The sequence below is a fragment of the Felis catus genome, chromosome D1 (genome assembly GCF_018350175.1).
Source record: "Felis catus isolate Fca126 chromosome D1, F.catus_Fca126_mat1.0, whole genome shotgun sequence".
In the NCBI taxonomy this organism is placed as follows: Eukaryota; Metazoa; Chordata; class Mammalia; order Carnivora; family Felidae; genus Felis; species Felis catus.
In genome coordinates, this window is record NC_058377.1 from 69879405 (window position 1) to 69895210 (window position 15806).

Sequence of the window (15806 nt, forward strand, 5' to 3'; positions counted from 1 at the left end):
TATATATATACATATATTTACATTTTTAATTTTTATTTATTTTTGAGAGAGAGAGAGAGAGAGAGAGAGAGCAGGGGAGGGGCAGAGAGAGGGAGACACAGAATCCAAAGCAGGTGCCAGGCTCTGAGTTGTTAGCACAGAGCCTGATGTGGGGCTCAGACCCATGAACTGTGAGATTACGAATGACCTGAGCTGAAGTCAGATGTTTAACCAACTGAGCCACCCAAGTGCCCCTATATAATACTTTCCATGGGCTAGTGTATTAACCATATTTTTAATATTTTATGGTGTTTGACAAGTTGTGGGGATTGACTCGCTGAGGAGAGACTGCCCCTCCCAGGGTTAGCTACTTCCCAGAGATAATAAACAATTTACCTGAAATATTACTCAGCCATAAAAATAAAAATCTTGCCATTTGTGACAACATGGATGAACTTAGAGGGTATTATGCTGAGTGAAATAAATAAGACAGAGAAAGACAAATACTGTATGACTTCACTAACATGTACAATCCAAAAACAAAACAAATGAACAACAACAAAAGTCAGAAACAGACTCATATAGAAAATAAACTGATGGTTGCTACATAGAGGGATGGTCAAAATAAGTTAGGAGGTTAAGAAGTACAGTCTTCCATTTATAAAATTAAGACACAGGGATGCAATGTACAACATAGGGAATATAGGCAATAATCCTGTAGTAATCTTGTATGGTGACAGATGATGACTACTTATTGTGGTGACCATTTTGTAATGTATACAAATATCAAATCTGTGTATATATTTCATAATGTATGTAAATATCAACTATGTTGTACACCTGAAACTAAAACAATATTGTATGTCAATGATTCTTCAGTAAAAATTTAAATTAAAAAATGAGCAACAAACCTGAAAGCATGTTTTGCATATATAAACCAACTAATCCCAAGTCCATACCCCCAGTCACCTCCTTTATTTATCGCCCCCTCAACTCCAAACCAATATACCCCCTGCCCTAAATCATCCAGGACTAAGTACCAGACAACTGAGACAGCTCATCAAAATTATTCAGACCAGCCAACCCTAAGCAGTTTCCCTTGCCCTGCCTTGCCTTTCCTACGGAAAACCATAAAGGCTCTGGGCCAGGCTTCCCCTTCACTACTTTCTGCCTCCTAATCAACACTGATGCTTCCCCCAGGTGGCCCTGCATGGTATGTTGTGCCTTCTCCTCTGGGAAAACATAAGTAATAAAAGCCCTTCAGTGGCACTAGTCTTCCCGTGTTTTTACTTAGTCATCTCCATAAATTAAAATCCCATGAGTGTAACAGAAATCGGAGCCATTCTAAGTATTTTGCATAAGTAAACTCACTTAGTCTTCACAAAAATTCTATAAGGTATATACCACTATTATTCCCATTCTAACAAGGAGAGCATCAGGGTAAGTAACTTGTTTACAATTCTATGAGTGAGTGACAGAGCTGAGACACCAACCCAGGCAGCTTGGTGTCAGCATTATATCGTGGAAGTCCGGGTGTTCCACGTACTCAAGACACAAATCTCTGGCTTTCTCCTCACCAGCATAGACCTCCTACAAGGCCTGCCCTCTTTGTTTGACAACTTGCCTTGAATTAGTTATCAGAATGAGGAGCAGACACATCTGGGGCCTGAAAAGCATCACTGTTCTGATCCGAGGTGATTGGCTTGGGGTGAATAGAGAAAAAAACAACTAGTTAAAGTTGTGTAAAACTCAGATGCTACAAGAATGACAATCCATGCTCTTTGTCTCTTGAATCTATTTTTTGTGGTAAGAATACAACACAGTCCCTTCAGCAATTCTAGCAATGAACCAAATGTTTATGTGCAGCAAACTACAAGTCTTCCAGTGTTTTCAGGGCATAAAGTACAAAATGGCACCAGTAGATGAGACTAGAGAGATCCACAGGAACCAGGCCTGGAATGTCTCACATGATTTACAAAAATGCAGGTAGGTGATGGGAAGCCAATATTTCTCCTTCCCTCATGCTTGAGAAATGGGAGCCTCTGACAGATCCTCCAGAGGCTGCTACATAAATGGTCTCTTAGGTTATGTGAAATATAGAGTAAAGCTTCTATTAATGGCACTATTAAAACCTAACATGAACATTTGACTTTCTTTTCAATTACTGTGTTGGGCCAATTCCCCGAAATAAAATTGAGTCAAAAAAATACCGTTGTTGGGGCACCTGGGTGGCTCAGCTGGTTGAACATCCAACTTTGGCTCAGGTCATTATCTCGTGGTTTGTGAGTTCAAGCTCCACATGGGGTTTACTGCTGTTACCCTGTCAGCACAAAGCCTGCTTTGGATCCTCTGTCCCCTTCTCTCTGCCCCTCCCCTACTCATCCTTGCTCTCTCTCTCTTTCAAAAAAACAAATAAAAACATTAAAAAAAAACCCAACACGTTGTTCTTTCAAACTCCAGATTGCTTTCACTAACTTACATAGCCTCAAGCATTGTATATATTATACAAAGACTTGCCAGCATTCAGTTTTATCCTGTAAATTTATGCTACGTCATCCCACACTCTTCAGAAATCATTATTTCATTCTCTTTTCTCTTCTCATTTCCATCATTCTTTTCCCTTTTCTTGCCCTCAACCAATAATCTTATTTCTTTTAAAGGAAATCAGGTATGTGCCCACCACTAATCTACCAGCCCTCCAGCATCTGTACCTGTTTATTCTGTTGACCCTCAGATTATAATGGGTGGAATTGGCATGCTCTTAACTAAGGACAAACCTTCACTTGTTTATTGATCTTCTCCTTTTTACTCAGGACTTGGCTCTTCCTCTCTCTTCTGAATGCCTCATAAGTTCAGTGACTGGCAGCTCTCCTGAGCTTCAGGCTTATATTCATATATCTGATTTCTCAATTTCTCTACTTGGATGTGTATCAGGTGATCTTAAATGTAGTATATCCAGAACAGAACTCTTGATTTCCTTCATCCCCTAAATCAGTCCCTCCAGTCTTCCTTCTCTTAGTTAACGTCACGATCATTCCCTCAGTTGTTTAGACCCCAACCAGGAGTCATTTTTGATTCTTTTCTTTCTCCCACACCCTCCATCCAATCTATCTGCAAGTTCTGCTGCCTCTAACATCAAAATATATCCCAAGTCCGGTAATTTCACCTCTTCCAACACCATCATCTTTATATAATCCAGTAGTTTTAATATATTCATAAGATGTGTTCAACTATCACCACTCTCTTTTCCAGAATATTTTAATCACTCCTAAGAGAAACCCTAAATCCATTAGTAGCCATTGCATATTCTCCTCTCGCCCTCATACTCTGGCAACTACTTATCTACTTTCTGTCTCTATAGATTTGCCTACTCTGCACATTTCATATAAATGAAATCATATAATGTGTGGCCTTTTGTGACTGGCTTATTTCACTTAGCATAACTTTTTCAAGGGTCAACCATGTGGTAGCAAGTATTGGTACCCCCATTTATTTTTCATGGCTGAATAATATTCCATAGTGCAGCTATATACCACACTTTACTTATCTATGCATCAGTTGATGGGTGTTTGAGTTGTTCCTACTTTATAGCTATTACTAAGAATGCTTTGAGAAAAATTCTTTCCTAGCTGGGTCATATTGTAACTCTGTGTTTAACCTTTGAAGAACTGCCAAACTCTTTTCCAGAATGGCTGTGCCATTTTACATTCTGACCAGCAATGCATGAGTGTCCCAATTTCTCCACATCCTTGCCAACACTTGTTAATGTTTGATTTTTAAAATTATAGCCATCCTATAATGAGTGTGAGTGGGTACCAATTTGGTTTTGGTTTGAATTTCCTTAATGGTTGATGATGTTAAGCATGTTTTCATGTGCCCATTGACAATGTATATGTCGTCTTTTGAAAAATGTCTATTAAAATTCTTTGTCCATTTAAAAAATCAAGTTGTCTATTGATGGCTGAGTTGTAAGAGTTTTTATATATTCTAGATACTAGATCCTTATCAAATATATGAAGTGAAAATATTTTCTTCCATTATCTGGGTTGTCTTTTCACTTTTTTGATAGCGTCCTTTGAAGTCCAAAACTTGTACACATTCATCAAGTCCAATTTATTTTTTCTTGGGTTTGTATGCTTTTGGTGTTATAGCTGAGAAACTGTTGCCTAGTCCAAGGTCATGAGGATTTATACCTATGTTTTCTTCTAAGAGTTTTGTACTTCCAGTAATTAGATTTAGGTTTTCAATCCATTTACAGTTAATTTTGTATATGGTATGAGGTAGAGGTCCAAATTTATCCTTTTGTATGTGGATATCCAGTTGTCCAAATAATTCTTTATTGCAGAGGCTGTCCTGTGCATTGTAGGATGTTTAGCACATTCCTGGTTTCTACCCCTTAGATGCCAGTAGCACCCCCTCAAACTTATGACAGCCAAAAATGTCTCCAGAAATTGTCATGTCTCCTAGTAGGCAAAAGCAACCCTGATTGAGAACCACTGATGTATGTAATTGGAATTATCTTGAAATGAAGTGTGCAACCTCTGAGCTTTACTGTTTTGCTTTAAAAAAATTTTTTTTAAGTTTATTTACTTATTTAGAGAGAGAGAGAGAGCATACAAATGGGCGAGGACAGAGAGAGAGAGAGGGAGAGAGAATTCCAAGCAGCCTCCACACTGTCAGCACAGAGCCCAGTGCAGGGCTCCAACTCATGAACTGTGAGATCATGTCCGAAGCTGAAATCAAGAGTCAGACGCTTAACCGACTGAGACACACAGGCACCCTGTGGAATATTTTCTTTTTTAAAGTAAAGTTATTGTACAAAATATTCAGGTCTACACAAAGAAGTGAAGAAGAGTATAAAAGACCCCCATATACTCATCACCCAGTTTCAACAACCTCTATTATAGATCCTGCTCTTCCAGTGGCCTGATTGTTTGACTTTCCCTGGCCTCCCAAGGCACATGGAGACTTCGCACAAAGCACATCATGACTTTGTCAGTCATGATGCAACTGGAATTTAATACAAGAATTAATTAGACAGGTGATGGAAGCACTGAGAAGCCAGGTAAGGTATGAGTTAACCCAGAGATTGCCAATGACAGGCATCTGCTACCATGTTTAGGGGCCACATGACAAAGGAAGGAAGTGGTATTACAAGAGCCTAGAACACTGCTCAGAGGGATCTGGAACCATAGAAAGAGAACCTGTCCATTAAGAACTAGAACCAGAGACATTGAACACGGTAAGACATGGAGAATTACCCAAGAGTCTTTCTACTCACCTTCTCAATTCCTATTTTCTCTTAATTCTTCCCTTTTGCTGAACCTACCTGGAAGCCAGTTGGTAAAAGAAAATAGGTCACGTAGCTCCCTACAAGAGAGAATAAAAGAATGAATCTCAGAGCAAAAAGCAAAATTATGCATCATTTGAAGTAAATTGGGATAAACTGAGCCCATTTCTTAGCCTGAAAGAGTGTAACTTACAAATTTATTATCCTGGTGTTCTCTTATCACAGATAGTAAATATTTTGTTGGCTATTGTGCGCATCAACTGGAGGCAAAAGATTTGACCACACTTTAGAAAATATAAACTGACGTGGGGTGACTCAGCAGTAGATAGCCCAGGAACATAAGTATCAGTTGCTCTTTTGAGGCTAGGTGCAGGGAGCAAATCAAGATGTCATTTAGTGATTTAATTACTAACCTCCATTCTATATCCCTTCTTATCTCCACCTTAGAAGACTATTATCAGAATGGTTAAAAACTTCCGGGGTTTGGCATAGACTGAAGGATCTAAATGCGTCTGGAAAGTCATCGTCTATCGGTGGCCTCTCAGACTTGGATATTGCTTTTGAACCTGAAAGTCCCATCTTTGTGAAAACCTGAACCCCTGGAGTCAGTTTGCTAAATTAGGGATATGTGAGAGTGGCTCATTGGGTCATTTTATCACCACACTCAGGACCGATAGTCTTGGAAAAACTGTTGCTTACGGTGTTTCATTTCAAAAAGCACAGGGCTTTCCTAGTTGGGTTGCTTATAAATCTTATAAACTCCTACAAAAATTCCTATCTATACTGTTCCAAAAGGAAAGAGTCTCTGACTTTAGGTAGAGATGTTACCTTTCATGTCTTCATACATTAACCAACATTTTGTGAGCACTTACTTCATGCTAGGCCTTGAGAAGAATACAGTAAACAAGACCAACACAGTGTTTTGTTTTGTTTTGTTTTACTTTGTGCTGCTTATAGGAATTTAGACCCTGAGAATACAGCCATAATCGCAGGGGAAGAGACTCCTTCATGACCAACTCTCAGGATTCTGTGAACTTTTTGCTGAATATAACCAAACATAAATAGGAAACATGCTCAGTGGGTTAGGATCAGCTGCCTGGAATGGAGTCCGTGACAATTTCTCCCTGGGCTTTCTAGTAGTATCTACCCTTCTTCAACATACTTAATAGATACCTGGAGGAAATATGGACAAGTGCTCAAGTGATTTTTCTGAGTGGTTTTTCATGAGAAATGTCAATAGATACAACCTTCATTGACAAAAGTTCTTTGGGGTCCTTAACAATTTTTAAGAGTATAATAGGATCCTAAGACCAAAAAATTTGAGAACTGCTACTCTAAGGATCATATCTAGAAATAACATGGAATGGTTGGGTCATAGATTATGCATTATATTCAACTTTTGTAGATAATAGCATGTTGTTTTCCTAGTAGTTATACCAATTTATAATCTCACCAGTAATGGAGTGCTCTAGTTAAAGGTCTTGGCACTTTCTGTGATTCCTGATTTTTATTTGATTTGTAAAGGACTCCACACTATTGTAAAGGTAACTTAGATTTTTGGAAGGGAGTGAGGATGTAGTAGTCCAGGCTCTACCATTTAATAGCAGGGTGGTGTTCGACAAATGATTTAACCTCACTTTCTCCATAAGATTGTTTTTATGATCACATGAAATAAGGCACTTTAAGTAATAGAACTGGGCTTAGTACATAGTAGATACTGTGCGTGTTTGTGCTTAATAAATGTTGGGTATCATCGTAGTCGTTGTCATTATTTTTATGGCAATATGTAGGTACATTCTGAAAATGTGTGATCAGAACTGAGATTGTAGGTATGCTGATGAAATCGGTATTCCATTTAGGCTTCAATTTACTTTTGGTGAGGCTGGGGGTGCAAAGGGAGTCTAAGAGCATGGAATATATGAATGTATAGAAATTGAAAAATCAGACCTCCTGGGGTGGAGAAATGGGAGTTTGGGTTTTCTTTTTTTATTTAAGAAAACGAAAGCCCGTATGGTGTTTTCATCCAGTTGAGTAATTTCCTTAGTCTAGATCCAGAAAGGACTCATTTAGGTTCCACATGACTCAGGAAGAAAAAGAGACTGATAAATTAGTAAAGAGCTGTCATATATTGAGTGCTTAACACGTGCTAGACACTATTCTAAGAGTCTTTTACTTTTTTTCCATTTCACTGTAAAACAATTTTATATATTAGGTATCTTTCTTTCTTCTTTCATTTTTATTTTTTGAGAGAGAGAGCACAAGCAGGGAGGGGCAAAGGGAGAGGGAGAGATAATCTTAAGCAGTCTCCATGCTCTGTGTGGAGCCCCACACAGGGTTTGATCTCGCAACTCTGAGATCATGACCTGAGCTGAAACCAAGAGTTGGATGCTTAACCAACAGAGCCACCCAGGCACCCCATTATGTATTATTCTTAACCCATTTCACTGAGACATAGATAAATTGAGTAACTTTTCCAAGCCCACATATTTGTTAAGGTGTGGAGCTCAGCTTTAAGCCAAGGCCATCTGACCCCAGAGCCCTCATCTTAATTACTCCAATGCTCATTTGAATACGTGATTCTCAAAAACACATAGGTTGAGTGGATAGGAGAGACTAGTATGTATTTTAGTTAAGTCAACGAGCCTGTGAGAAAAAATGATGGAAATTATTTAGCGGGTGACTCAAGAGTAGCTTTCCTGAGATGATGATGGGAAAACATGGACATAAACGAAGGCAGCTGTATGTTACTAGGCACAGGATAAAGAGTAAAGACGTACTTGGGAAAAATGAATCTCTCTGGACATTATGTTCCAAGTCTTTTGGCAACTCTTCATCCCCCTGAGGATTTCACATTATAGAGTTGATCTCTCACTCCTTCCTCTTTTGATCTCATTAGTAATTTTCCTTTTACAATGCCTTTCTTGGCAACCCAGTGAGGTAAGTATGTATTCTTATTCTCTTTTTTCAAATTAGTTAAGTGGTTCGCCTAATGGTCACACTAGAAAGTGGACAGAGTCAAATTAGCCAAGGTTATTGTCTCCAATTCAGTACTCTTTACATTCTGTCACAACTGGCATTCTAGAATACCTCCCTCTTTTTTATGCCACTGCTCCTTTTGCTTTTTAAAAAAAAAAAAAATTTTTTTTAACGTTTATTTACTTTTGAGACAGAGAGAGACAGAGCATGAATGGGGGAGGGTCAGAGAGAGAGAGGGAGACACAGAATCTGAAACAGGCTCCAGGCTCTGAGCTGTCAGCACAGAGCCCGACGCGGGGCTCGAACTCACGAACTGTGAGATCATGACCTGAGCCGAAGTCGGACGCTTAACCGACTGAGCCACCCAGGCGCCCCTCCTTTTGCTTTTTAACTTGTCTTTTTCTTTTCCCCCATAGTCTATTGCATTGAATTATTACATGCAGCAACAACAGGCCGTGTTCCGTATCCATGTCTGTCTTTTTAAGAGATCTTGATGATCTAATTCAAGTGTTTCTTGAAAGATTATTTGGATGTATGTTTCCTTACAGATGAATTCTCGGGTTTTAGATGCCTGAAAAAGCTTTTTTAATGGTTTCTTTGTATGGTTAAAGAATTGATTCAAAGCATTGAAAAAAAAATACATCATTTAAGACTCACGTGACTTTCATTTTGGCGGAAGAAAATCAAAAAGTAGTCGAACATGTTTTCCCTGCCTTCTCCTGTTCTCCCCTAAACTTAGGAAGACAAGGATACAAATTAAAGCTTTCTTTCAACCAAGTTGATGAAATTTGAAGTGTGGTTCGTGAGCAAACGGCTAAGAAAGAATTCTTGAGACGTCTTTGGTACAAAAAGGTGATTTTATTAAAGCACGGGGACAGGACCCGTGGGCAGAAAGAGCTGCACTGACGTTGTAAGGAGCAATTGATTATACACTTTTAGGGGTAGAGATAAAGTTAGTTTTTAAGGAGTTTCTGGATGCTGAAAGCACGGTCTCACAGGACGATGAAGATTTAGCTATTGTCAAGATAAGGTTGCTTCTAGTTTTTAAACAAGTGTAAACATTACGGCATTAAGGCAGCCACAAATGTCTTGGGGAGTGTTACACACCAGGTCTCTGACATCTATCAATGGGCTGCAGTCTGTAAAGGAGTTTAAACTACATTTTTCTTGCCTTTGTTTCCCTCATCAAAGTCACATTAATGAGTTCAAAATATATTTATTCACAGGTAAAATATATTCACTACTGGAACCTTGGATTTTGAATCTACTTTTTTTCTTGTTTTGTTATTTATATCATCCTGCCATGGGAAAAAATATTTTAGAAAAGGTTAAAATCCTTTTTTATTGCCTTCAACAATCTACATCTGTCCCCTTCTACCATAGGTAACCACTGATACCACTTTAGTTTTTGTCTTTCCAAACTTTTTTCTCTGCATTTATCTACATACATACATTTCCATGGAAAACAAAGTTATTCTGTAGTTAGTTTGGTAAGATTTTGTAGATTTTACATAAATGAGGCATGTTCTGAAATTTGCTTTTTTTTTCATTCAACATTCTGTCTTAGGGACCTTTCCATATTAACATTATTTGTTTTGATGATTATATGGTATTTTGTGGTATGACTTTACCACATTTTATTTCTCCCTACTCATTGGCTTCTTATTTTTTCATTTAAAACAATGCTGCAACAAATATCTTTGTACATGCTTCCTCATGCACCTGTACAGCTATTTCTTTGAGGTAAATACAGAGAGGTAGCATCGCTAAGTCACAGAGTGGGTATGTTTTAAAATTCCAACACTTTATTGTCAAATTGCCTTCCAAAAGGACTGCAATTTAAACTATTAGCAGTGCATGAGATCTCTTTTTCCAATCCTTAACCACCCTTGATATTTTCAAGCTCTTTCAATTTTGCAAATCTATTGAGTGAAAAAGCTATCTCATTGTTATACTTTGCATTGTTTTGTTTGTTTTCTAGTGAGGCTCAGTGTCTTCTCCTATCTTTATGGCTGTTTTTCTTTTGTGAGTTGTCTGTTTATATCATTTATGCTTTTACTATACCAGTGGTCTTTTTCTCACTACCAATGTCACTTTTGGTGAAAATAAGTTTTGCATGTTGATGAAGTCAATTTGTGACTTTTGATTTAAAAAAATGTTTTTTAAGTTTATTTATTTATTTTGAGGGGGGTGAGAAACAGAGAAAGAGGGAGAGAGAGAATCCCAAGCAGGCTCCGTGCTGTCAGTGCAGAGCCTGATGCAGGGCTTGGACCTACAAACCTAGAGATCATGACCTGAACCGAAATCAAGAGTCAGACGCTTAACTGACTGAGCCACCCAGCACCCTAATATATGGCCTTTTTTGTCTGTCTTCTTTCACTTAACAGAATGTTTTCATGGGTTGTAGTATGTGTCAGTACTTCATTTCTTTTTCTTGCCAAACAATATTTCATTATATGAGTATATCACATTTCATTTATTCATTCATAAGTCATGGGCATTTGGGTTGTTTTCATTTTTTGGCTACTATGAATAATGCTGCTATGAACATTTCTGTACAATTTTTTGTGTCATCAACTGTTTTCAATTTTCTTGTGTATATACTGGAAGTAGCTGAGTCTTTACGGTAAGTCTATCTTTAGCATTTCAAGGAACTGCTAAACTGTTTTCCAAAACAGCTGTACCATTTTACATTCCCACCAGCAACTTGTGAGCATTCCAAATGTTCCACCCCTTGTCAACACTCGTTATTTTCCTATTTTAAAATTATAACCCCCCTAGTGGATATGAAGTTGTATCTCATTGTGGTTCTGAATTCCATTTCCCTCCTGATTAATGTTGAACAACTTTTTGTGCACTCATTCACCATGTGTGTCTTCTTTGGAGATATATCAATTCAAATCTTTTGCCCATTTTTATTTTTATTTTTATCAACAATTAAGATTTTATTTTAATAAATTATAGGTCATCTCATTTATCAGAATAACAGTGAAACTATAGATAAATACTTCATGGTATGGCAAGACGTTCACTGGTTAGAGAAAAATTGGGTTACAAAGTAATATATAATGTATTATTCTATACATAATGTTATGGACTGAACCGTATCCCTTCCACCCCCAAATTTATATATTGAAGCCCTAATCTTCAATGTGACTAAATTTTTTATTTTTTAAATTTACATCCAAATTAGTTAGCATATAGTGCAACAATGATTTCAGGGGTAGATTCCTTAATGCTCCTTACCCATTTAGCCCATCCCCCTTCCCACAACCCCTCTAGTAACCCTCAGTTTGTTCTCCATATTTATGAGTCTCTTCTGTTTTGTCCCCCTCCCTGTTTTTATATTATTTTTGCTTCCCTTCCCTTGTGTTCATCTGTTCTCTGTCTTAAAGTCCTCATATGAGTGAAGTCATATGATATTTGTCTTTCTCTGACTAATTTCGCTTAGCATAATACCCTCCAGTTCCATCCACGTAGTTGCAAATGGCAAGATTTCATTCTTTTGATTGCCAAGTAATACTCCATTGTGTATATATATATACCACCTCTTCTTTATACATTCATCCATCGATGGATAGTTGGGCTCTTTCCATACTTTGGCTATTGTTGATAGTGTTGCTATAAACACTGAGGTGCATGTGTCTCTTCAATACAGCATACCTGTATCCCTTGGATAAATACCCAGTAGTGCAATTGCTGGGTCATAGGGTAGTTATATTTTTAATTTTTTGAGGAACCTCCATACTGTTTTCCAGAGTGGCTGTACCAGCTTGCATTCCCACCAGCAATGCAAGAGATCCTCTTTCTCCGTATCCTCACTAATATCTGTCGTTGCCTGAGTTGTTAATGTTAGCCATTCTGACAGGTGTAAGGTGGTATCTCATGGTGGTTTTGATTTGTATTTCCCTGAGGATGAGGGATGTTGAGCATTTTTTCATGTGTCGGTTGGCCATCTGGATGTCTTCTTTGGAGAAGTGTCTATTCATGTCTTTTGCCCATTTCTTCACTGGATTATTTGTTTTCTGGGTGTTGAGTTTGATAAGTTCTTTATAGATTTTGGACACTCACCCTTTATCTGATATGTTGTTTGCAAATATCTTCTCCCATCTATTGGTTGCCTTTTAGTTTTGCTGATTGTTTCCTTTGCTGTGCAAAAGTTTTTATTTTTATATAGTTTTACATAGTTATATATATTTTATTTTATTTTTATATAGTTTTCCCAGCACCACTTGCTGAAGAGACTGTCTTTATTCCATTGGATATTCTTTCCCGCTTTGTCAAAGATTAGTTGGCCATTTGCCCACTTTTAAATTAGGTTGTTTGTCTTTTGGTTGTTGAGTTGTAAGCTTTTTTTTTTTTTTTTTTAAATTCTGGATACAGTATCCTTATCAGATATATGAGTTGCAAATATTTTCTCCCATTCTGTGGATTGTCTTTAAATTTCATGATAGTGTCCTTCAATGCACAAGAGTTCTTTATCTTAATGAAGTCTAACATTTATTTTTCTTTTCTATTTCTTACATACTTTTTGCTTGTGTTTTGATATAATATCTAAGACTACATTGCCAAATCCAAGAAATGGAATTTTCTTTTATGTTTTCCTCTAATAGTTATATATTTTAGCTCTTACATTTGAATATTGATTTTTTAAAATTTTTGTATGATAGGTCCAACTTTATTCTTTTGCAAATATATAACCAGTTGTCCTAGAACCATTTGTTTAGAATACCATTCTTGTCCTATTGAATGGTGTTGGCACTTTTGTTAAAAATCAATTGACCATAAATGTGTGGGTTTCCTTCTGGACCCTCAATTCTGTTCCATAGATCTATATGTCTATCCTTTTGTCAGTTCCAGGCTGCTTTGATTCCTGTGGCTTTGTAGTAAGTTTTGAAGTTTAGAACTATAAATCTTCCAACTTTGTTCTTTTCCGGGATTGTATTGTCTCTTCTGGGGTCCCTTGCTATTCCATATGAGTTTTAGAATCATCTTTTCCATTTCTGCAAAATAGGCAGTTGAAATCTTGATATGAATGGCATTGATCTGTAAATTTGGGGTATATTGCCATCTTAACAATATTAAGTTTTCAACCCATGAACACAGGATGCTATCCATTTATTCAGGTTTCCTTTAATTTCTTTCAGTAGCTTTTTATCATTTTCAGTGTACGAGTCTTGCACTTTCTCAGTTAAGTTTATTCCTAAGTATTTTATTATTTTTAATATTATGAATAGAATTGTTTTTTTTTTAATTTTTTTTTCAATGTTTATTTATTTTTGGGACAGAGAGAGACAGAGCATGAACGGGGGAGGGGCAGAGAGAGAGGGAGACACAGAATCGGAAACAGGCTCCAGGCTCTGAGCCATCAGCCCAGAGCCTGACGCAGGGCTCGATCTCACGGACCATGAGACCGTGACCTGGCTGAAGTCAGACGCTTAACCGACTGTGCCACCCAGGCGCCCCGAATAGAATTGTTTTTATTAATTTCATTTTCAGATTGTTCATTGCTGGTGCATAGAAATACAACAGATTTTTCTGTGTGATCTTGCATTTTACAACTTTGCTGAATTCATTAGCTTTAATAGTTTTTTAATAGATTCTTTAGTGTTTTCTATACATAAGATTATGTCACTTGTGAATAGAAATAGATTTACTTCTTCCTTTCCATTTTGGATAATTTTTATATATTTTTTTCTGTCAAACTTTCCTGCCTAGAATGTCTTATACAATGTCGAATAGAAGTGATAAACACAGATATCCTTGTCTTGACCTAATTATAGGGAGAAGCCTTAAGTATAATACTAGCTGTGGTTTTTAAAATTTGTTTGTTTTTTAATTAAATGGTGTTGGGGGTGCCTGGGTGGCTCAGTTGGTTAAGTATCCTATTTCAGCTCAGGTCATGATCTCATAGTCCGTGAATTGGAGCCCCATGTTGGGCTCTGTGCTGACAGCTCAGAGCCTGGAGCTGGTTTCAGATTCTGTGTCTCCCTGTCTCTTTGTCTCTTCCCCACTCACACTCTATTTTTCTCTCAAAATTAAAAACATAAAAAAAAAATTAAAGGATGTTGGGATTTGTCAAATGATTTTTCTGCATTTATTGAGATAATCATGATCTTTTCCCCCTTTCATTTTTTTTATAGTCATTTTTATTTTATTTTATTTTCAATATATGAAATTTATTGTCAAATTGGTTTCCATACAACACCCAGTGCTCATCCCAAAAGGTGCCCTCCTCAATACCCACCACCCATCCTCCCCTCCCTCCCACCCCCCATCAACCCTCAGTTTGTTCTCAGTTTTTAAGAGTCTCTTATGCTTTGGCTCTCTTCCACTCTAACCTCTTTTTTTTTTTTTTTCCTTCCCCTCCTCCATGGGTTTCTGTTAAGTTTCTCAGGATCCACATAAGAGTGAAACCATATGGTATCTGTCTTTCTCTGTATGGCTTATTTCACTTAGCATCACACTCTCCAGTTCCCTCCACGTTGCTACAAAGGGCCATATTTCGTTCTTTCTCATTGCCATGTAGTACTCCATTGTGTATATAAACCACAATTTCTTTATCCATTCATCAGTTGATGGACATTTAGGCTCTTTCCATAATTTGGCTATTGCTGAGAGTGCTGCTATGAACATTGGGGTACAAGTGCCCCTATGCATCAGTACTCCTGTATCCCTTGGGTAAATTCCTAGCAGTGCTATTGCTGGGTCATAGGGTAGGTCTATTTTTAATTTTCTGAGGAACCTCCACACTGTTTTCCAGAGTGGCTGCACCAATTTGCATTCCCACCAACAGTGCAAGAGGGGTCCCGTTTCTCCACATCCACGCCAGCATCTCTAGTCTCCTGATTTGTTCATTTTGGCCACTCTGACTGGTGTGAGGTGATATCTGAGTGTGGTTTTGATTTGTATTTCCCTGATAAGGAGCGACGTTGAGCATCTTTTCATGTGCCTGTTAGCCATCCGGATGTCTTCTTTAGAGAAGTGTCTATTCATGTTTTCTGCCCATTTCTTCACTGGGTTATTTGTTTTTCGGGTGTGGAGTTTGGTGAGCTCTTTATAGATTTTGGATACTAGCCCTTTGTCCGATATGTCATTTGCAAATATCTTTTCCCATTCCGTTGGTTGCCTTTTAGTGTTGTTGGTTGTTTCCTTTGCTGTGCAGAAGCTTTTTATCTTCATAAGGTCCCAGTAATTCATTTTTGCTTTTAATTCCCTTGCCTTTGGGGATGTGTCGAGTAAGAGATTGCTACGGCTGAGGTCAGAGAGGTCTTTTCCTGCTTTCTCCTCTAAGGTTTTGATGGTTTCCTGTCTCACATTCAGGTCCTTTATCCATTTTGAGTTTATTTTTGTGAATGGTGTGAGAAAGTGGTCTAGTTTCAACCTTCTGCATGTTGCTGTCCAGTTCTCCCAGCACCATTTGTTAAAGAGACTGTCTTTTTTCCATTGGATGTTCTTTCCTGCTTTGTCAAAGATTAGTTGGCCATACTTTTGTGGGTCTAGTTCTGGGTTTCTATTCCATTCCATTGGTCTATGTGTCTGTTTTTGTGCCAATACCATG

The 15806-nt window shown here is 37.7% G+C and overlaps 1 protein-coding gene across 4 annotated transcripts in view; it reads right to left on the reverse strand.

Annotated features, from left to right (window-relative positions):
* PTH (parathyroid hormone) overlaps positions 1-15806 on the reverse strand; it is a 134679-nt gene that overhangs the window by 70794 nt on the left and 48079 nt on the right. For all 4 annotated transcript variants that reach the window (XM_045038048.1, XM_045038047.1, XM_045038049.1 and 1 more), the window contains exon 3: positions 5309-5349. Coding sequence is in view for 2 of the 4 variants with exons in the window: in XM_045038049.1 (XP_044893984.1) it covers positions 5309-5349 (41 nt within the window). In the remaining 2 variants the exon portion in view is untranslated. The remainder of the gene's footprint in view (positions 1-5308; positions 5350-15806) is intronic.